Source organism: Schistocerca gregaria, chromosome 1 (genome assembly GCF_023897955.1).
Source record: "Schistocerca gregaria isolate iqSchGreg1 chromosome 1, iqSchGreg1.2, whole genome shotgun sequence".
Taxonomy (NCBI): domain Eukaryota; kingdom Metazoa; phylum Arthropoda; class Insecta; order Orthoptera; family Acrididae; genus Schistocerca; species Schistocerca gregaria.
The window spans coordinates 860,749,604-860,774,207 of NC_064920.1; the positions used below are offsets into that span (position 1 = coordinate 860,749,604).

At 37.2% G+C, this 24,604-nt stretch overlaps 1 protein-coding gene across 3 annotated transcripts in view; it reads left to right on the plus strand.

Annotated features, from left to right (window-relative positions):
- Positions 1–24,604, plus strand: part of LOC126272887 (synergin gamma-like) — a 178,830-nt gene that overhangs the window by 119,939 nt on the left and 34,287 nt on the right. For all 3 annotated transcript variants that reach the window (XM_049976145.1, XM_049976153.1, XM_049976162.1), the window contains one exon: positions 9,919–11,823. In XM_049976145.1, the coding sequence (XP_049832102.1) occupies positions 9,919–11,823 (1,905 nt within the window). The remainder of the gene's footprint in view (positions 1–9,918; positions 11,824–24,604) is intronic.

The window sequence follows — 24,604 nt, forward strand, 5'->3', positions numbered from 1 at the left end:
GCTGGGGCACAGTACTCACCAATACTATATACAAGAGCGAACACTGAATTGTGTAATGCCCAGCTCGAGCTGTCCTTGCTAGCTTTCCTATTATATTATTTCTCGTTTTTATTTTCTGGGCTACATCTTCCAGGTGGTCCTTATATGATACTGTACATGCCAGTGATCTTCTCAGGTATTTAGGCGTTCTCTTGTGTCTAATTACTTGGCCCATTACATTTTGATTTTACATCCCTGTAGTTTAGGTGCATCACTGTGCTTACCAGCATTAAGTAATTCTTTTAATTTCTCGAAAAACTTTGCTTGTACTGATATTGTGAGGTCATTGGCATACACCGATGTCTGTGAGTTTAAGACTGGAATATCAGATATGTAGAGCTTGAACAGAGCTGGTGCCAGCACAGATTCTTATTTTATTCCATTTTTCAAAACACTGTGTTTACTTGCTCTCTCATTTTTAGTTTTCATGTTAATTTCCGCCCTCTTTACATTTTCATTGTAGTCTTCAAGTGATTTTTAAAACTTTTCTCTACATTAGTTGTGGGGGCTAGAACTTGATTACAGCAGCTTCTATTCTTTCTGAACCTTCCATATGATTAGAAATAATGCATGAGGGTAAATCAGTAAATGAAACAGAATGTTCTAAATTCTTAGGATTTGATAATGATAAGAACTAGACAGAGATGAAAATGTCAAAAACTTGACTTAATTTTCCTGTTTTCATTTACTAATGTCTTGTGGTATCATATTTTAGGGCAACTTGTCATTTAAGGGAAAAGTGTTTATGGCACAGAAGCATGTAATGTGTTATGTATGTTCTAAAACCTCTTGTAAACAGCTCTCTAGATAGGTGGGCATACTGATAGCAGCTTCACAATACATTTACTCAACAATAAATCACAGTGTGACAACAATGGTAATGTTCATAAATGTAATGCTAGAAGGAGAAATGATTTACATTATCCATCAGTCAGCCTTAGTGTGACAAAGAAAGGAGGAGTTCAGCCATAAAATCTTGGGCCACCTAGCTATTGACGTAACAGTTGCGTGTATGCGTGCAAGTGCATGTACATGTGTATTGCAGGGTGCGTTCTTTGGCAAAGTTATGGCTGTTTTATTTTCTTCTCTCTCTCTCTCTCTCTCTCTCTCTCTCTCTCTCTTTCTTTTAAAATGTAGTCATGTCACTTAATAGTGAAACAAGGTATTCATTAATGTTCCCCAGCTTACCTTATGATTTCTACCTTATTATGGTTTTCATTTAGGCTAAAAATTCTAAACAGATTCACTGTGTACTTTTCAGTGTATTGCGAGGGTTCAGTTAATTTATAAATAACTTAGTTGCTGCTCTTCAGCTTCAAGAAGTCTGCCAACCCCCAACTATTTGAGAACTGTTGTTGTCTGTAGAATAATGGAATTCCTGCCAAAAGTGGAACTCATTGACTCTGATTTAGGCTTTTATTGTGCCTTTAATTACAAAATATGATGAGAGGTTAATCTTCTGGCCATTGGTATTCCTTAGTCCCACGGTTTGCGCAGAAGGTTCTAAGGTTCTTTGATTCTTTGCCACCTTCGATTACTTTGCCTGTCATGATGCCAAGTACACCTTAAACACTCTTGGAACATCACACATCCCATACAGAGTACCTCAAACGAATAATGTAACATAGAATTAGACTTGCTCCATAATAAATACACATACATAAAAATTAAACTTATAAGTTGTGGACTGCTTTTCTGAGTAACAAACTAACAGATCTTCTGCTAATAAAGCTTGTTCATTTATATTCAGAAGTAGTACGAGATTTCACCTGAATCAACATAATGATTTATTTCCAAAGTTTTGGCTACAAAACATCTGGAAAATCTTGTAACTTCACATCTACCACCCCCTTATATATGAACAAGTGTTTGATTACTTAACAATCTTCATGTGGAATAACCATTCGTGAAAATGGCTTTAATTAGTCATATTATATTCTATAAATGTTGCTCCATCCTGTCTCTTTATTTTCCCTTTCCAGACCAAACAAAAGTCTGTATAAACTTTTCCCCAGGATTCAAGAACAAGAAAGATTAAAACAACGCCCTGTAAACTACGAAATTTTACAAACTTAAAAATTACACAGAAATTTATCTTTTCTGATGACCCGTTAGCATGTCTAACTTAATATTCTAGATTATCTGGCCACTAAGGGCAAAACTATAGGTAAGAGACCATGGAAAGGCTAAAGTTGTATCTGTTTTCATTGCTCACAATTCTTACAACCTCTCTGGTATCCCTTGTTGCCAGGAGATCCTTACTATCTACATCCACACTTCACACCACTAAATAAAAACCCACACCTTAAGTATTCTTCACACAAGGAAGACAGTTTCAAACATATCCAACACCATAGACAGCCTCTCTCCCAAGTCTTCATGTACTCCTCAGCTTATACCCAGTCGTCACTTCTGGTGTACACCATCCCTTTTAAAGCAAAGATTAAAGTAAACTCGGTTAGTTCACTCCCCAACACAACATAACATTTTAAAGTTGTCTATGAACACCCCACATTAATATCTGTAGTATCAGCATATGCCACATTTTGCCCCTTCCCAAGACCTCGTTTCAAAACATACTATTGTTATTAAATTTTTGGTTTGATGTACCGGTATTGCTTAACACCTTCAAGTTCACCAACATGTAATAAAATAATCAGAAGCTCACATTAAAATGACTATGCCACTTTTTACTAAATGTTCAGTAAATAACATCATAACGCATCTGCAGTCATTGTATAGGCCAGAAATTGGCTAATTCCTGTGAAGAATATAAATCAACCACAAAAAGAGCATGTTCACAGTTCAGTGCTAAAAATCTTTTATTAATCCAGACTGTCATGATTTTTGGGAGATGAGTTATGAAAAGAGTGCTGTAGATGGTTAGGACAATGGGAAAAGAACTTTCATGTTAGCAGCCCAGCATACAGTGAAAGAGAAAGTAAATCAATCATTTGTTTTGTCGAACTAGACTAGTGGTCCATATGAGATGAGGAAAAGTTGTGCCTATGGTACCTAAGTGGCTATCTCAGTAAGAATAAAATGCTTGTGAAAGCCAGAAGTTGGGGTTTCATCAGAGGTCTAGTACACAGTTTTAATCATAATGTTTTGTTACTGCTAAACTCTGTGGGAGAGTGAGAGATTCATTTCAGAAACAGGATTGGGAAGGGAAGATTGGTACAACTGATTCATGAAAGTTTAGGGGGCATATCTTGGACCACACATGGTCAAATGCTTGTTGTCATGGGTTGGAAAAGTAGGTATCTTTTTTGGATAAATCCAGACAACAGGTTCCCCTGCCTAAAGAGAATCTCCAGCAGTTTAAAAAATGATGAAACAATCACTCACAAGATAGATTTTAACACCTCAAATATTACATGTATCAGATGTCATAAAGAAAAATAAATCATTTGAAAGAGTAACATGGGGCATTTCACAGACTTAAAAATCCTCCTCTAGCTACTGCCGGGTCTGGGTGCTGACGAGTCCTCTCCATTTGGCTCGGTCCTCCCACCACTTTTCTTCCTCCACTTGCTTCCAGGTCACACCTCTCCTTTCAACATATATTCTCACTCCCATTTTCCACTGTGTTCTTGGGCACCCTCTAGGTCTTTTCCCATCCATCTTTAGTTCTTCCATAATTTTGGGGAGTCTCTGCCCATGCATCCTCTTAACATGCATCTCTTTCTTTCAATTTCTTTTCTCATACTTTTTTGCTTGAGGTCCTTTCTAATCTCTACATTCCTTACTCTGTCCATTCTTGTTTTTCCCTTAACTGCTCCGAGAAATTTCATTTCCCCTGCTTGCAGTCTGCTCCAGTGCCTTTCTGTCATTGTCCATGTTTCTCCACCATAGGTGACAATAGGGATACAATAATTCTTATACATAAGGAGTTTTGCTCTTTCAGAAACTTCATTATTCCATTTCAGGTGTTTTATTGCTTGGTAGAAATTGCCTCCCTTCTGTAACCTCCTATTAATTTCGTTAGTTATTCTTCCATCCCTAGATATTTCACTCCCTAAATAAGTGAAACTTTCTACCACTTTGAGGGGTTCTCCATTCAAGGTAATATTTCCGTTGATTCCTATCTCTCTTCCAATACTATTACTTCACATTTACCTTTATTTATTTTTAATCCATACCTTTTCATTATTTCCTGCCACGCATAAAGCTGTAACTGTACATCTACCTCTTCATCAACCCATATTACCATATCATCTGCAAAAATCATTTTTTTGACTTTTTCTTTTACTATATCTTTAACTGCCCTATTCATTCCCTCCATTACAACATTAAAAAGTGCAGAAGATAGTATACTTCCTTGCTTAAGTCCTTGTCTTATTTCGAAGTGTTCAGAGTTCCCCGATGGTGTTCTAATTCTACAATTGTGGCCTCTGTACATTGTCTTTATAACATTAATGTATCCATCTTCTATATCTATATTCTTCAGTTCTTCCCAGAGCCTTTCCCTGTCAGCTGAGTCATATACCTTTTTTATGTCTATAAAAACAATTATCACCCTTTTGTTATACTCCCAACTTTTTTCCATCAGTTGATGGATAGAAAATATCAAGTCGATCATGCTTCTTCCTTTCCTAAACTCATGCTGTTCTTCACTCAGCTTCTTTTCTATCTTTTCACTTATTCGATTTAGTAAAATTCTTTCAAAAATCTTGACTGTATTACTCATAAGGGTTATTCCTCTGTAGTTTTTACATAGTATTTTATTGCCTTTCTTGAAGATGGGAACAATGTCTCCTGTTCTCCAGTCGTCAGTTGTTGTACTATTTCTCCACACGCTTGATAGTACTTATACAGCCACTGTGTTCCCACTGGACCTGCTGCTCTTATCATGTCCACCGATACTTCATCACGTCCTGGGGCTTTCCCCCCACTCATCTTCTTCACAGCTTTTTCCATTTCTTGTAATTTGTCCTAATTCTGCTTCCCAACTTCTCTCAATTTCTCCATTATTTGTTGTTTCCTCATGTACCTGCTCCTCAGCATTTAACAGCTTCTTAAAATGTTCTTTCCAGAAATCTTTTGTATTTCCTGGATTTTCAATAATGGTACCGTCCTCTGTTTCCATCTTTACTGGTACTTCAGAAGTCTTCCTTTTATTTTTCATCATTTTATAGAACATTTTCTTATTGCTCTTCACATCTTCTTCAAGGTTTTTTTGTGTGTGTGTGTGTGTGTGTGTGTGTGTGTGTGTGTGTGTGTGTGTGTGTGTGTGTGTAAACTCTTCCCATGCCTTTTCCTTTTCTGTTTCCACTATTTCTTTGCACTTCTTCTTTTCCTCTATATGTCTTTTATGGCCTTTGTCATTTTTAGTTTTCCACCATTTTCTCCATGCTCCATTTTTTCTTCTAACTGCTTGGATTGTGGTATCATCCCACCAACTTGTTTGTCTTATTTTTCTCTTTACAGATGTTCTGCCACATACGTTTTGTGCTGCTTCGACTAAAGTGTCTTTGAATAAACTCCATTCTTTTTCTATATTGCAGAAAACTTCTTTCGGAGATTTTTGTGTGATTAATTCTCTGTACTTCTCAGCACATTCACTCTCCTTCAGTTTCCAATCCCGTATACTCGTCACTTTCTTCTGTTTTCTATTTTTCACACACTGATTCATTTTCCATTGTCCCACCAGTAATATATGGTCTCCATCTGCACTCACACTTGGAATTACCTTCACATTTGTTTCTTTCTCTCCCCATTCTGTATCTACTAGAATATAATCAATTAAACTCTTCGTTCTTCCATCCCAACTGTATCTGGTGATAACATGACTTTTTCTCTTCCTGAACTGGCTGTCTGCTATTTTCATTCCATTCCTCTGGCACAAATCCAGGAGTCTTTCCCCTTCTTCATTTCTGCCTCCATATCCAAAACATCCCAATACTTGCTCAAATCCCTTTCTGTCTTTGCCTACCTGTACATTAAAATATCCCATCACTACATTAGCACTCTCTATAGGGTTTTCTAACACATTTTCAAAGTCCATCTTCTCTTCTTCGCTACATCCCACTTGAGGTGCATAAATCTGGATTACTTTTAGTGTTTCTTTTTGGAATCTCATGTTTAAGATTATGATCCTGTCTGATATATATCTCACATTTTCAATACAGCTTTGTACATTCTTCTTCACCATCACTGCCACACCATTTCTTCCAGACCTGTTATTCCCACTGCAGTACAACCAATAAAAAATAAAATACAACTATTAGAAGTTGAGCTTCAGTCTTTGAACTGCACAAAAGTTTGTGTTAGTGAGCACTGGTGGAGAGACACAGAAATCCAGTGTGTAGTATTATAATTGTATGAAAGGGCAAAAACTTACTGCAGAACTGCTTCAAGAGGTGGAGGATCATGCATTTATATCAGAAAAGGAACACTGTTCAAATAAAGACATGACCTCAGTACAGTAAGTGAAATATCAGCTACCGAATTAACAGGGCTTGATATCACCAAGAAATTAATCATTTTGTGTGTGTGTGATTTCCCAGTGGTAGTGTGGACACTTTTTTCAATACATTAACAGAAGTTCTAGATAAAGTTTCAAGTACAAAGGTCAACATATAATTCTGTGTGGGTACATCAACATCAACACTAATATCATAAATGAATCCAGCTACACCCTCATAAATGAACCCTTCACCTTCATATCAGGGACATTTTCAGAGTAGTTAAAACAGGCAAGAGTTGTACCTTTGCTTAAGAAAGGTAATGCAGAAGACAAAAATTTCTGGCTCATTTCCCTGCTGTCATCATTCTCAAAAATAATAGAAGCCATTATGAAAGACAGATTAATGAATTACCTGAATAAGTACAATCTTTTAAGTGAATCACAGTTTGGTTTCCGAAGTGGCAAAAATATGGAGCCAGCCATAGAAGAATTCACAGAAGTTGTACTTGAGGCTCTTGATAAAGATCAGTGTGTCACAGGCATATTTTTGGAGCTTTTTAAGGTGTTTGATACAGTCAGCCACAAAATTCTATTACATAAATTAGAAGCATTAGGAATAAGGTGGGTAGCTAATGACTGGTTTCTATCATACCTAGCAGATGGGGTACAAAGGCTAAGGACAACACCTGCTTCAAATAGATCTAAACATTTAGTAAAACACTTATCAGAACCAAAATACATTAATATAGGGGTTCTGCAAGGTAGCATATTAGGACCATTACTACTCTTGATATACATCAGTGACTTTCCAGGTAGTGTTAATCATGGTGAAAAAATTCTCTTTGCTGATGACAGCTATGTTACAGTCACTGAGAAAACAAGAGAACGCCTCGCAGAGAAAGCAAATGAAACTCTCAAGGAAGGTTATGATTGGTCAATAAGCAATAAAGTGACATTGAATATAAAGAAAACTAATGCCATGAATTTCAGTTTGAAGAGGGAGAATGACAAGGTTAAATTAAATGTAGATGGCACCTCTATAGACTGGTTAGAAAATTCAAAATTTCTAGGAATGAATATTGTTCTCGGTTGAAGTGGTGTGAACACACAAAGGTACTTGCAGACAGAGTGTAATCAGCATGTTATGCCCTTGGAATACTGTTATCAGTGTGTAACATGCAGTGTCCTTTAGTTACATACTATTCATATGTACACTCTATTCTTAGCTATGGCATTCTTTTTTGGAAAACAAATGCACAAATTATGAACAAAATTTTTAAACTCCAGAAAAGAGCCATAAGAATAATAATCAAAAATAGTAGTTGAGCTCATTGTAAAGATTTGTTCAAAACACTGGGGATTTTAATTGCTCCTTGTGAATACATTTACCAGTGACTTGTACACATCAAAAATAACATTGGTAATTACTGTACAAACAGCCCTGTCCATGACCATGGAACAAGAGCTAATTCACCTTACATTTACCAAGAAAAAATGAATGTAAAACTCAAAATAGCATTTTCTGCCAAGGAATAAAACTGTACAACAAATTACCAAAAGAGATTAAAGAAACTGCAAAAATACACTTATTTAAAAAGGCAGCTAAAAAGTACCAGTTATGCATTGCATTTTGTACGTTGAAGAATTAGTTATAAAACAGAGTAGCGATTTGGTAAAAAAAAAATGTTACAAAATAAATAATAATGATTATAAAGCATCCAACATTCCTCATAACACCTTCACGCAATATTTTTTTTCTTTTTCTAGAAATACTTACCCTCAAGCTATGCATACCTCTTCCTCTTTCTGAGCTCAACATCTCACTCACTATAGAGGGACACTGACTCAGTTTTTCAGGATAGCAAATGGGAAGTTGCGGTACAGAAAATGGCCCAGAGATCACCAGTGTGTGTGTGTGTGTGTGTGTGTGTGTGTGTGAGAGAGAGAGAGAGAGAGAGAGAGAGAGAGAGAGATAATGAGATATTAGTGAAAAGTGTGGCATTACCTTATTTAATAACTTATTTGTAAAAAAAAGTATTGTATATCAGTAGAAAATTTGATGATTGTTTCTAACTGGAAGTCTGTAGATGAACGTGTATCGAATTAGGTTATTTTAAATTGATCTAAACTTGTAAATACTTTCACATGTCCTATTTCCGTGTAAAAAGAGATCTGTGGATGAATAAAGCTACTACTACTTCTACTACAACTGCTACCTACTTACTACCTACTACTATTAATGCTTAGGTTATGACTTGGCCATTGTATATCATCATATTTTTACTTGGGATGCCAGTTCAGCAAGGTATGTAAGAGAGATTTCATGAAGTTTAGAAAGTAGATGAGGGATATTGGTGAATGAAGATTGGAGGTGGACTGTGAGCAATAGACAGTGGCTCTGTGAGTTGGAACATAGGCCATCAAAGACTGCAGTTTAAATGTGCAATGAACTTTGCTAACTAGATTGCAGGGAGACCATTAATGGTTACCGTATTTTATGGTCTATAAGACACACTTTCTTATTCAAAAAATTGCCTACAGAATTCAGATGCATCTTATACTCAAAACAAGTATAAAAATGTCCAGTATTTGATTTAAAATTCTGCGAGTCTTAAAAATGGCCATATATTCAATGCTGCAGGAAATATATCTCTACGTAGCTACATTGGATTCAACTGGTAGAAGCAGTGCGTTGATGCGGCAAACATGAGCTGCGGGGATCTTACCTGTGTAGAGAACAACAATTACGATGAAGAGGAAGAAAGTTCAGATGATGATTTTCAGGGATTTTAATAGTCAGTTCGATTTTATAAACTAAGAATTTCATTTTAGTCTGGTTTTGCAATATAATAATAAAAATGGTATTTTTTTTAAGGTTGCTTAATAATTAGGGAGAGTCATATAGTCCGTAAGATATGATATCACCACTGTTGACTTTGTTGGTTTCTACTGTTTATCATACAATGACACATCTCATTAGACCCTAGTATTTTCTGTCTTTTATTGAATAATTTGCACATCACAAGCTCTGTTAGAAAATGAGTATGTGTCTCCTTAAAAATTAAGAATTTTGAAATTTTGTTTTTCATAATTAGGTTTATATGCTCTTCCTCATAGAGTGGAAAACTGTTGTTCTGAACAGAAATGACATTATCTAACATGTGCATTTTTAGTAGATGTATATTAATAAAAAGCAGTGCAATCATATTTACATATATTGAATCTAAATATTCACCAATCATTCATTTAAGATGCTGTACTTTGAGCTTGCACTGCTGTATGTGGTATGTTGACTAGACATCTCCCATCACTATAATAAATGGAAACTATACTGACTTTTTCCATTGAGTGTTTTATTTTTTTCTGTCTTTGTTGCCAACTCTTGTTTTCAATGAAATTTTGACAACATATAAATACATTTTTTCAGAAATTTAATAAGAATATTTACTCATAGTCATTTTTCTTCACAGAATGGGTGCCCGTTCAGCAGTCTTGGCGTATTGAATCTCATACCTCAGGCACCTGTTCCTAACCTGAATGTTGGTGTTGTGTGCCAAGCAACGGTTGCAGTGGATTTGCAGTTACCTAGTTCCCATAGCAAAATGAAAAGAGAAGAACTGAATTTGAAATTAAATTCTGAGCATGATAATTCATCACCAAGTTGTATTGCAAAGGAGACAAAAACTGGAAATGAAGACTCTGTTGATGACTTTACTGATTTCCAGAGTTTTACTGTGGGAACATCTGTAACTGAAGGAGTTGTTAATCCTGATGCAAGCAACTCAGATAAGTTGAGATATAATTCACCTGTTAGTGACAGTTCAGTCCAGAAGAACCATAGCCTTAATACAGAAAGCATAACTCACAAATGTCCAAATGTGATCATAGTTGGAAACACAAGTCATTCACGAGGTATTGGTAGCAGACTTGCCAATCATTCTCTTGGCACTCCAAAACAAAGCAAAATGCGACATAAACATCACCATCACCACCACCATCATAGTCACAAAAACAACCAGCTTCCCATAAATTCTGTGTCTCCAGCAGCAGAAGATGAATTTACTGATTTCCAGCAGGCTGAAACTTCTCTGGCAGAAAATAATGTGGAGAATATGTCTTCAGGCACTACTTCAACCACTTCTCCGAGTGGTACATATGTGCTGAAAGAAAGTGCTATAAGAGCAGGCAAAAAATTAACTTCTGTGATTAGCAGACTGGAAAGTTCAAATGAAGTATTAAAAGACAGATCGAAGGAGCTTGTTACCTCTGGTTCAGATACTAATACTACATCACCAAATTACAGTGTTGTTAACACCCACAATACAAAACAAGATTTGGAGAAGCCAGTAGTTCATCAAAATATGCAACATGAGGAACATTCTGTTAAGGATATGACTAAAAAAGTTAATAATGTGAACGAACTGATGGCAGTTGAAGAAGATAAATACAGTGCACTCCGAGAACTATCAACAGTAGAAAGAGAGTCACCACTTTTAAATAACACTGGCAGTCTAGACTTGGCTGATGATTTTGGAGACTTTGTTACAGCAGAAGTGTTAAGTGATGACTCTTTTGCTGCCATTTCTTCAAGAGATAGTAGTGGAGTAAACAAAGTACCACTTACTCCTCCGTCTGTATTTAATGCTTCTCAGACTGCAGAGTTTGCAGTGGATTGGACAGCTTTTCACAGTTCAGATCACACAGTTTCTAAAGCTGCTTCTGCTGTTCAAAGTAAATCTGCTAGTGGTGCTATGGATAACATTTTTAATTCTCTGCATACTGCACCGTGCAGTACAGAGAAATTGCATCTTGTGGATACGCCAGTTTCAGTGAAGTGTTCAAGCTCTGGCCTCAGTGAAATAGATATTTTTTCACCACTTAAAAACTTAAGTTTAAATACCAATTGTACTGCAGAAGAGAAAGTGTTAAGTGTGAGCAGTGATCTCAAGATCGATGGAAAACAGTGCGATACTAATGACAAATCATTTCCTGATTGCTTCCAGCTGGGCAATAACTTCAACATTATCAATAGCAAAGACAGTCCATCAAAGGGAGCATCGCTGTCTGTGCTTGATGAACCTACCAGGACAGATATTTTATGCAGTGAAGCAGTAGATGATGAATTTGGTGACTTTGTTGGTACTGATGTTAGTTCTGGAGAGCCAAGCAGTTGTGTGAGCAAAGAATTCCCTTCTGACAATCAGCCATCTGCAGTAACCAAGGATATTTTATATGACACACATTCTGTAAGCAGCTTGGAATTTCCTACTTTCTCTCTTAGTAGACATGGATCACTACCAAGCTTGGACCTTAAAGTATATCCCTCAGGATCTGAGCAACCTGGTGCTTCTCATTCACAAAATGTTTCACCACAGGTAAGAATCTAATAATCTGACAATGTTTTTAAAAAAAAGGAAAGGGAAAAATAGCATAGGTAGACTAGTGCAAGATTAGGGTTGTTGTATATTGCTTTTGTAAATGCTGTTTTTGATTACTCTTTATTGTTCACAAAATCAGACTGGTTGTTTGAATAACTAACTTAATGGATTTGAGCCAGCCCCCTTTGAATATCAGAAATCACTTTCTAAGTTGATCACTACTGTTGTTATTCACATCAATCATTTTAGGCTGTTGCCTATAGATTTCAGAGGTACAATATTGAAAATTATTTGTAATCTTACTACACCAAATTCACAATGTTTTTTTCTGTGTTATTTGTGTCTGACTGAGTGTCTACCAGTTAGCATAAATCAGACAATGGGAAATCCAGGATGGAATGTAACAATATTATGAGAAGGAAAGTTGCCGCTCACCATATAGTGGATATGCTGAGTGACAACTTTCCTTCTCATAATATTGTTACTGCTTAGCATAGTAATTTAAGATAATGTGTTATCTCTAAGGGGATGGCCATTGACTGTTGAAAAAGCTACAGTAATGGTCCTGTTCCAGTCAGTTGTAATGAAGGGCTCATTTTGCTTTACTTCCAAAATTGTATAAAATAGTCAGATATTTGTAACTAACCTGCTATGTATAATTGGTAAGTTAACTCTTCAGTGCATTAGTTTTGAAAGAGTGGGTGGATATCTGTGTATGCATGCAGAAAGAATAAGTTTGACATAAGTTACAGTGAGGAGAGAGATTCAATCAGACCCTTCATATAGGGCGTGGGCAAACATGTTTTCTCAGCCCCTCACTGTATGCTGCTCTGCATGACAAGTGTGTTGTGCTGGAAGAGTATCAGCCTGCCTTATCGACAGGGGCAAGAAATGTTTTTCAAGCTCCTGATAAGCAGGCTGTCAAGCACAACAGGTGTGTTGTGGCATTAGTATCAGCCTGCTTTATTGGCCTGTTTTTCAGGGTCTATATGTGTGGATGGGCACAGTTGGGGGGAGTTTAAATTGGATACACGTGAGGATATACAGGGTGGCAAGGGAGGGGGGCAGGAGGGAATGGATAGGGTTAGAGGGGAAGGAGGTGATGGAGAGGGAATAGGAGGAGGAGAAGGAGAAGGACATTGATAAGGGGAGTGGGGAGGGGGAGATTGAGGGCGAGAGGTTAGAAGGAAGAGATGAATAGGGTGACATGGGGAGGATTCAGTGTAGGGAGAGGGAGGCAGGAGGAGATGGGTGTAGGGGGTGCAGGGAAGGAGGACAACGTATTGTGTCAAATATCCATTCAAGAAAAACGCTAAAATGTTGTAAAATTTACTAGGTTGGTAAGTTTGAATACCTAGGTATCACAGTAGACAAGAATCCATACAACAACATGCATCACACTGATACAAAGACTCCTCCTGGTTTTCATCAATATGAATTTATACTCTCAAAGTAAACAATGCTTGTACAAATGCACATTCTTAACCTTACTAATTAATGGAAAATCTCATATAAAGATGTGAAACAATTACTAACAAAGAGATAGAGGGGCTGGCCAGTACTTACCTCAGCTCAGTACAGCCGATATCGGCTGTACTGAGCTGAGGTAAGTACTGGCCAGCCCCTCTATCTCTTTGTCATTCTTAACCTTAGTCTTACATAGTTGTTCAGTATGGGGTACAGCATATGAAATTGTTATTAAGAAGGCTGAAGTACTACAGAAGAAATTATACTGATGGATCCCAGACATGTTGACATGAATAAGAAAGATTCGTCAAGAGGTATAAGTCAAACTGTTAAATGACCAAATGGACCATGTTACTTTACAGTTTTCTCACGAAACAGCATGTAAATAATGAATGTCAGTTGAAAATGGAGATAACTATAGGCCCTAAGCTGTGTTTCAGTGATAAAATTCTGACTTGTTTCTCATAACAGTAGAAACTCAGAATACTATAAAACTTGGTACAGGTCACAAAGAAACTTCAGAGGTCAAAAAAAGAGAGGAGCACATGTGCTGGAATACATAGAACATGCACTGAAGAATCATTGAACTGCTTACAAAAGTAACAAACACATAAGAAAAAAGATAGGAAGAGAAAAAAATGGGGTGTATATCAAACCTAATACATTCAAACTGCAAAGCATATGTGCAGTGAGAAATGGAAATAGGTCAGGAATTATCGAACAAGATAAAACTTTCCAAAAAATGAGTCTTGTGAGTATTACAGAAAGAGCTGCAACGATATGAGCTTCTATGGTACCTTAACAACATTTGCTTGTAAAATGAGATATTAAACATGTGAACAATTATTGTGGCTTTCTTTACTCTCAGTAACATAAAAGATCACCAAATCGTCTTCTAAAAAGAACTTGTACATGAAGTTGAGCATAAACTGGGGGAATTCCATGGATGTATCCCCAACCTTTTGAAACTGAAAAAGGAGTTTATCCATTGGCTGGGACCTAATTATCTTGGCTTTGTAAGCATTTTTGCATCACCATCAGGATGCCCATTAATAGTTTAGCTTGACAGTAACAGCAAAGATTTTATATCTATCTAAAAAAATATTGTTGTTTTTTGTGGTATAACTGGCAGTAACTTTGGAAAGGAAGCCCGCTATGTAAATTAATCTGAAGAGTGGACAGAAAATGTTTAATATAAAAATTTTAGTAGGAATCAGGCAAAATAAATACATTGAAATTATAAAGAACTGTTGTGTCCTTTGCTTACTGTAATAAAAGAGCCTACTGTCTGAGCTGGCACCTGCAGATGACACATTAAATCTGTTTGAATTTGTAAATCTTGTATCATTAGTGATCAGTTGTGTTTTGTGCCTAGAGCTTTGCCTTGGTTCTGTGCTTGACTGCAGATAACACATTAAATCTGTTTGAATTTGTAAATCTTGTATTATTAGTGATCAGTTGTGTTTTGTGCCTAGAGCTTTGCCTTGGTTCTGTGCTTGGCTGTGTTCTTGGTTTGTAACAATTCAGCCATTTTTGCCTTTTTATTAATCCCATATTTTTATTTCTAAGACTGTCAGTCTCTCTTTTTATGGCACTGAGTATAAATTGTAAACCTAAAATGTATTCAGTCAGCTTTGAAAATTGACTGTCGGAGTTAACACAAACGTCCTTTTGAATTTTGCCAGGGACATTAAGTCTGGTAGTAATATAATTCATGTTTTTACTGACTGTCCTCTTCACAGAGTACACTTAGTTTCCTTTGGTTACCGACAGAAATACTGAAGACCACTGACTTTGCTTGTAGGGAGCAAAGCTGTATATGATGTGAAGGCACTTAATAAGTAAATAAATAAAATCCTGTAACTGTTATTTGGTGCAGAGCAAGGCAGAGAGCTAAAACCGTAGCCTTTTTCAGTTTTGTAGAATTATTAAAATGGTCAGTTAGGTGCAGTACTAACGGGCTTCATTGAACATGGCAATCATAAATTGCATTGTGGAAGCAGTTCTTTGGGTATGAAAGGAGTGGTAATGACTATTTTGTGATGTTGAAACTACAGTAAAAAAATGGCTCTGAGCACTATGGGACTTAACTTCTGAGGTCATCAGTCCCATAGAACTTAAACCTAACTAACCTAAGGACATCACACACATCCATGCTCGAGGCAGAATTTGAACCTGTGATCTTAGCGGTCACCCAGTTCCAGACTGTAGCGTCTAGAACCGCTGGGCCACCCTGGCCGTCCAAAACTACAGTAGAGTCCAAATCTGAAGACAGGGTCATCAATGGAAAGTACGTGTATTATTGACACTGATGTCATGGGCAAAGAGTGCAACTATATATATAGAAACAGCAGAATTCCAGAATGCTGGTATTTACATAGACATCAAATTGTCCAGAATATATTAACATAAGATATTTCAAGAACCTTCCAGGAACGATTAACACTAAATAACAAGTAAATGCTGGTGATAGAATTTGAACTGGGACTGCGCAGCATGCCAGCCAGCAACACTAGTCATTACACTGCACTGTGTGCACCACAGCTTGCAGCATTGCTGTCTCACCTGCAAAAAACAGTGACCCACTGTTTCAGAAGTACTGACTACAGCTCGCTTGGTGAAGGCATTGCTGACAAATCTTTGCATTCTGGTTATGTTGTTACATTCTCTTTACTCTGATAAGCGTCAAAGGTAGCCCCTCTGAAGCTACATGGAGCCCCTTTGAAACTACATGATCATTGAGTGGGTCATCAGTTTCCTTGACCTGTTGCTCTGGATTGCAATAGAGTTTCAAATGGAGGACATGACTGACATACGTGCTTTTGTCTTCTTGATGGAAAGGTCAAAATCCTCAAAGTCATACGTGGTGTTCTACAAGTGATGAATGGTATGATACAACCCAGAGTAGTGCTTTAGTAACTTTTCTTAGAGACCTGCTTTCTGCACAAGCGAAAAAATCCTGTCCAAGTCTCCCGGGTTGTATTTCATTGGCCGCTGCCTGGCTTTTTTGTGCTCTTGGTGTTCCTCCTGGGTGTCCAGGGTCCATATGCAAGCCAGCTTCTTCAGTACTAGTGATGTGTTTCATGTGGTCATCCTGAATATCATTCACTAGAATCAGAAACAGTGTATCCATTGTTGTCTTCGCCTTCTGACTGTGGAGCAGACATTAATGTACGTCAGAGCATATATGATGATGTCTTATTAAAGCATTTGTAACCATGCTTCTATGTATAGTAGACAGTTATCATCCCATGGATGCTGTCACAACATGACCTTTCCTCTGACACTAGTTTTGATTTTTCTACAGACAGGTATCATCACACGAAACAAAAAGGAACTTTCAAGTTTCTGGAGCTTCAGCTGTCAGCATAGCTTAGGTAACTGCATAGCAGGTGAGAGAGTCAGTGCAGACTATTATTCATCAGTTCCCTTTTGTAGACTCTAGGAACTTCCCTGGAATGTCAGTTCCACTACAGTGGAATGGCACTGTTGCAGGTGGGATTGGTACCAGAGACCCCAGAGATAACTGTGGCATGTGCTTTTGTTGTTGCATCCTTTAGAGTGGCTCACATTGTGCCTAAAGATTGATGGACACTCAGTCAGTGATACCTGCCTCTGATTCTGTCAATAATCTTCAAAAAATGCAGGTGACCAGGGGTTAGAGCATCATGGAAGTAATTGAGGTTAGCTGGCTATAGATGAACTATGACGACGAGCGGCCATTTCCACCTCAGTGTATCATATTTCCGCTTATACTGTGCTCTGTTTGTTAATTGGAGCTAACTTTTGGTTGATTTCTCTCTTCTTCAAGGCTTCTGTGGTTTTCAGCAGCATTGTCATTTAATCCAGACGTAATTGAGATTTCATCTACGCTGCTGTATTCCGCCAATGGATTCCTTAAAAGGCAGTCAGTATCCTATATTTTTTTCTGCTTTTATATACCAGTGCGATGTACTCCTGAAGCCTCAGTGCCCATCTTGCCAGTTACCTATGGAACTTTCAGGAACTGTCAGCCAGCATAGAGAATGGTAATGCATCACAGCAGTGAATGATTTGTCTAATAACTAAGGCTGGAACTTGTTGATGGTTCAAATAGCTGAAAGGCATTCACTCAGTTTAGAGTAGTTCATCACAAACTTTATTCCAAGAAAACTTTTCACATCATGAATGTGCTCGGGAGTCCAAAAATTTGTGATTGCTCTTATTTCCTCTGGGTTTGGATGGACTTATATCGCCATTCACTTCGTCCAAAGATTTTCATTTCTTGTGTGATGAAGTAGTACTTTTTTGGACTTATGTGGAGGCCTGCAGTTTGTTTGAACACATTTCAACATGGTGGTCAGGCAGCTTAGATTTTCTTCAAATTTTTTCGAAAAAAACCACAGTGTCATCCAGATAGCAAAGACAGCTAAACCATTTAAGATATCGAAGCAGGTTGTCCATCATATGTTTGAAGGTGGCTGGAGGTACACATTCCAAATGACATAACTTTAAATTCATAGTGACTGTCTGGAGTTATGAAGCAGACTTTTCCCAGTCAATCTTCATTTGCCAGTAACCCTGTTTCATGTCCATAGTCGAAAAATGCTTTGCTCCTTTTAAGTACTCTAGGGTGTCTTCAATGCACGACAATGGATAGACATCTTTCTAAGTGATTTTGATCAGTCATCGGTAGGGGTCAGAAATGTAGCATCTATTTTTGACCAGATTCGCCTCTATTTTTTACAAAATTTGCCTCTATATCTTGCTAAATTCGATCTATTTTTTTCTAAATTAGCTTCCATTTTTTGCTAAATTTGCATCTATTTTCTGTGTTTGTAAATGATTAGACACACCAATTTAAAAGGTTGTCATGCTACTTAAGTGAAGACAATAAATTTATTAGTTTTTTGAAACTGACTGTTAAAAAATGTGCTGATTGGGAACTTTTTGAGTGGGATGTTTGCTTTTGCTAAAACTTAAACACCTTTTTCTTCCAAAGTGGCCTTTCTTTTCTCTGTTTGGCAGCATTTAAGATTTCAAAAATGATTGTTCTGTTGAAAACCAGCAGCATTTTCCTGCCGGTTAAGTGAACGCTTCTCCAACATAAGGTGTTTCTGGACATTATTTCTCGTTTCCCTCCAAATTTGAGGATTAAAAAAAATCTGCAAACTACTACTAATTTCAACCTTTCATGGGCATTTATAGCCCTAAAACCCATGCTTGGCAACACTACAGTTAGAATTGACATAGCACTTAACGTAGAAGCAAAACTGAATGTACAGTAACTCGATTTGAACACCGGAAAGAATTTCAGCACTGTAAAAAAAGTTAAGATTTTGTTTTCTGATCATTATAGTGCAGAGGGCAGGTGCTATACATTATAGTCACAGATGGCTGTGAGGGTAAATAGACTAGAATTTTGACTGCCACAGGGGAAGGAGCGATGTGTTGAAACAAACCCCGCCTCCATTTTGCTGGGCAGCAGCCTACAGCAGAACTGACACATTGTCATAGGGATCGCCAATCTTTTCTGGCGTTGTAAGGGTTGTAATCGAAATGCTTCACGGATCAGGACAAGTCACTTTGGTTATTTCAAAAGAAGGAAAAAAAAGTAGTAGTAATGCATAACACAAAACATTTGGGAATGGCTGCCACACAATTGCTTGTTGAAGTTAGCAGAGTATTGTTAATTACCTCTAGCGGTACTTGATGCAACTATAGTTCAAAACATCCACTCCCTAATTTGCCACATTAAAACTGTCCGCATTATACTCTCTTTTGAGCTGTAGGTAACAAACAAACAAACATACGTACGTGTTTCCTTCTTATAAAATTCTAGGTCCTATGAGCTGAGTACTACCGTGCGTTATACAACCTGTACCTTAAACACATCATTCAACTATCCACATTGGCTTGGCACCAGACCACTGAGTGCACTGATACATGATTATGTTCATACACTTTATTTGGCAAGTAGGTTCTGGCACACATTGTCTTTCCAAATTGGGCTTCCCCAAATGATGTATAATGCCAGTACCTGCTTACATCTTCAACATTGTATGCAGAAAATAAAACTGTTTCAAACTGTCTCTGATAATAGCTTACCAGTTCGCTATGAAACAGCATCTATTAAGTAATTCTGCATTTTCACATTTTGAGGCAGAATTAGCATCTATTTCACATTTAACGTAAAATGCAAATTTTTCTGGTCCCTAGCCATTGGTAGTCGATGGAGCAATACGATGTGCCATCATTCTTCTTCACAAGTATCACAGTAGTGGACCAAGGACATTCTGAACATGCAATGCTGTCACCTTAAAGCATTTTCTCTGCTTCCATCAAGATTACCTGTTGTTCAGTGGGTGACACGCTATATGAATGCTGATTAATTGGTGGATGATCCCCAATGTTATACAGTGTTTTACCATGGGCTGCTTAGTCTCTCTGTTCTCCACTTCCAATCTGAGTGTGTTTGGAAACACACAGAATGACTCAGTCAGGCAAGACGGTTTGATTGAAGCTTCTTCCTTCCTTGCGTTGCCTGTAGTGGTAGTGGTGCATGATTCTTCATCAATGAGACTTGGCTGCTCTTCCTGGACTGGTTTGGATGTTCTTACACACACACACACACACACACACACACACACACACACACACACACACACCTTTAGGAATGAGTTGTGGCTGCTTATGGTAATAAGTGATACAAAGTTCTCCTTGACCACATGCAATGCTTGAAGTTACTGCTGGCATGAGATTTCCCTTTGTGAGCATGAGTAGCTTTTTGCAGTTGATAAATGCTTCATAGCTTAAGTGAGCATTTTGATTGAGGACTGGAACTCATTGATAATGGTGGGACAGCAACATCTTCAATGGCAAACAAGAGCCCAGAGCAGTCTTTGTTATATGTGCTTGTTGGAATAGCCTTGTCAGTCTGGAGCTCTGATCTTCTACAGGCCATGACTGCTTGTGATGCCTGCAAGAAGTCCTGTGTGAGAACAACATTTTGACTGCATTCTGTTAAAATGACAAATTGAAACAGCTGTGTTCTGTCATTGATAGTTATTCTTGCAATATATGTCCCTGTCAGCTGGATATATTTTCCATTTGTGACTTTCAGCACATTCACTTTTGTGTCAATGAACATAGTCTTCTTTAGCTGACAACAATAAGCATCCAACATTACAGAAAAGGAAGCCCCCTGAGTCAACTGGCACCCAGACAGGTTGGCATTGGTGGTGGCATCAATGAGATTTCTCGAAATTCTACTGACTGGCATCCATTGAGAATTTTCATCAGTGGCAATCTCACCTCCATAGCTGATTACCTTGTTTAGTTTTCCCGAAGCCAGAGGCTAGGCAAGCAGCTGGTACCTCTGTACTGTGATGCAGAATGGCTACAACACATTGGGGAATGTCCTCATGCTGGGTACAGTGATGGGCTTTGTCTCACAGATTAAGTGTAATTGTCTGCTGTTGAGTTGTGTAGATAGAACAGTTGTGATGATTGACATCTTTTAGCGTAGTAGTCATCATATACTTGTCTTCTTTCTCTGCACTAGTGTGCAGTGTATCCAGGGTGTCCACAGCAACATCATACCAGCGTGTTCTTCTCCGTCCTCCAAATGTATGTTCCTCTGTCGATAACTTGGCAGAAGGACTGATTTTAGTTGCATTGGCTGGATGCTGGATTATCATTTGATGGTTGTAGCGCAAGTCTGAGTTGATCAAATCCATTCTTCATGGCTTGTTCAACTAGTGGTGGACTGTTTCTCTGCTCTTACTATCTGGCATATGAATGAGGCAATCTTGTGGTGGTATTCCTCTAGTATGCTCGGTACCACATTCGGCAGTTGGTTGTACCTAATTTGTCTGACTCTTTCTCAATGGATTTCCGTGATCTTGTGGCACCACTTGGTGAATTCCTCTCCCATAGTGATAGCTTTCACCAGAAGAGCTTGATACAAGTCTTCTGTGACTCCTTTAATTAAGTATGATATTTTGGTGGATTCTGTCAAATTTGGATTCATGATGTGGCACAGGTACATAACATTCTGTATGTACAACTGTGTCTTTTGCCCATGATGTTGCTCCCTATTCTTCAGTTGTTCCTCTGCTGAGTAGACTTACAGCAGATTGTCTTCAAATGTTTTCTTCAGTTCCACCTGTAATTTAAACTCAAGTATTGAACGTCACTTCTCCCCAAAATGCTGCAGGGCTGCCTCATCCAAGTAAACATACTCATTTGTCAAACAGGTAATGTCATCCCACTTCTTGTAAGTATTTGGCAATCCAGTTATTTTGTCAGGCCCTGGCCAGTGTCTGTGGAAAGCACTAATGGATGCTTGATGTGGTTCTGTTTTGGAATCCACCAATCTCCTGAATATGCAGATCTTGGGAATGATTTACTGGTTATATTGTGGTTGCTGTCCATGTGAAGAACGGCTTTTACATTTTCTATTTGGATCCATGGTGATGTAGCAGTTTTGAAGTACCTGATGTCTTCACCAAAAAATGTCACATTGAAACCACAATAAAGTCCAAACCTGAAGGCAGGATTACAAGTGAAGTACATACTTAAAACTGAAAATACATGCAGTAGAGACACCAACGTGAACAGAACTGACTTCCTGGGTGGAGAGTGCATCTATTTATACAATCGTCAAATATTCCAGAATACTAGTATTTACACATGCAGTGAACATTGCAGATTGTACAAACATTACAGAAGCAAGATATCTCAGGAACCTGCCAGAAGTGATGAGCACTAAATAACAAATAATTGCTGATGGTCAGGTTTGAACTGGCATCCCACAGCATACAAGCCAGTGACACTAACTGCTATGTCACACTGTTTGTACTGTGGCTCATGGCAATATAAATAATTTCTTATTGGCAATAGAACATTAACTTTATTATTGATTGTATTGTGATGGTGTTATCTCTGACACATTTCATTGTATTTTGAATAACATGACACAATATGATATAGTCTGTGCACAAATTTTTTTTTTTTTTTTTTTTTTTTTTTTTTAAAGGGTCATTGTACCTCTGCTGTACTTTTGATCTAGGGATATTAATTTAAATAAGCATTCACATATGGAGTGAACTTGTAAAAATCTTGGAATTTGTTCAGGAATTTTTTTTTAGTATTTTGGTATAGGAACACATGGTCTGTGGGGGCTCTTCGTAGTGTGATAATGTAATTATGATTTATTTGGTTTGTTATCTCAGTTACCTTTGTTTTGTCAAAATACTTTTACAACAATGAAAAACCATGTAATAGGCACACAGAAAGATCCAGTTTATCATAGGTGTCTAAGTAGAAATGCAGAAATATTGTGATTTGGTTTTCGTTGCTACAGGAATAACTCAGCATAGCATCATTGTGCCACCCAACTTAAAGTAACTATAAGTAGCACCAGCATCCTTCACTGAAATTAATAGAATTCTAAAAAGCAAAAGCTCAAATAGTGCTGATGGAATTTTAAAAACCATCCTAAAAAGTTATTACAACTTAATAAGTTATGTCCTTAGAGATTTATGTAATGCATCACTGGCACAGGTAATTTTAGACCTAAACAACTATCAGATTTCCTTACAGACATGTTTTTTCAAAATATTAAAAAAAGTAATGTGCTCAAGAGCTCTCTCTCTCTCTCTCTCTCTCTCTTATAATAAATAAATTGTTTGAGCAAGATTACTTCTCTAATCTTTTAAAATTTGCAGACATAAGACCATTGCTTAAAAAGGTTCAAAAGATGACATAGGACATTTATCACCCCATTTATATAATCCCAATCATATAAAAATATTTGAAAAATGCTGCTTTACAGATTCAAAGCTTCATCACACAGTTACAATATCATTCCCAATAACCATGGTTTCCAACAAGGTAAAAGGACAGTAGATGTCATAAAAGAGTTTATTGAGGAAAAAAAAAATGTTACTTCACCATTAGACGGGAAAACTAAAGCTGCAGAAATTTCTATGATGTCACAAAAGCATTCAACTCTGTAAACCATGCACTGCAGCGTTTCAGACTCAAAGGGTATGGAATAAGAGCTATTGCTTTGAAATAGTTTGAATCATATCTCATGGAGAGAAAACAAAGGGTAAAAATCACATCAAATGGAGCAGATTACTTCTCAGAGTGGAAAACAATGTTGCAAGGTGTTCCTGTAGGCTCAGTCCATGGGCCAATTTTATCCCTGTTGTGTATAAATGATTTGCCTCTCAGTATAAATACTCATCTAACCTTGTTTGCAGATGATACAGCGACCCTAATTCAAAATGAAAATGCTGTCAATATACTGCAGTGTGCCAAGAATATGTTAGGTAACTTGGAAACATAGTTCAGTCTAAATAGATTAATGCTAAACATTTCAAAAACTTATATGATGTGTTTTAAAACCAGCCAAAAACTGAGAAATCTGTATTATTCATAAAAAAAGAACTTAACTCAGTCATATTCCTAGGAATAAACTCAGAAATTTGAACTGGAATACACATATAGAATATCTAGCAAATAAATTAAGCAGCTTTGTATTTGCAGTGGAAATTTTAGGCAGTACTACTCGTATGGACACCAGGAAAGTAACATACTATAGCTATTTTGAATCTGTTATTAGATAAAGCATAATTTTTTGCGGAAACTTGAGAAATGTCACACAAATCTTAAAGCTGCAAAATAATAATAATAATAATAAAATCATTTGTAACGTGTCACCGCACAGCTAAGACCTAAAAATATTAACTATCCCTTCTTTGTATATCTTTGAGGTGATTCTTTTTCAATGCAGCATAGCAGATCTATTTTTTAAAAATCATTTTGAGCTCTCGTAGAACACAAGATATAAAGAAAACGTTACATTCACCTCACGTTCTCAGACTCCTCAATATACAGTCATAAAAATTAGTGGTGTGACGTAATGAATATGAAAATAAATACTTTTAAAAGCAAGTAGTTTAAAGGTGCTACTACTCAGTGGAGGGTTTCATGAAGGAAGAAGTGATACATTGAGTTGGATCCATAAAATGAAATAAAAAGTCATGCTAGTTATTGTGGATGCAAATTCTGAAATAGTATTAGAAAAACTAGTAATATTATAAGTTCGACAAAATTTTTAAGTAAGTTATAACCCTGACTTGTCTCCTGTACATCAGACTTACGTTCTGAAATTCTATGTATTATAAGATGAATAAAACACTATTCACATTTCAGTAGAAACAGTTTACTTAGCATATCGTAATTTTGATTCCAAAAGGTTTGCTCGACTGAGAATGCTATTTCTACATTCACTCATCAAATAGTACAAGCCTTAAATAAT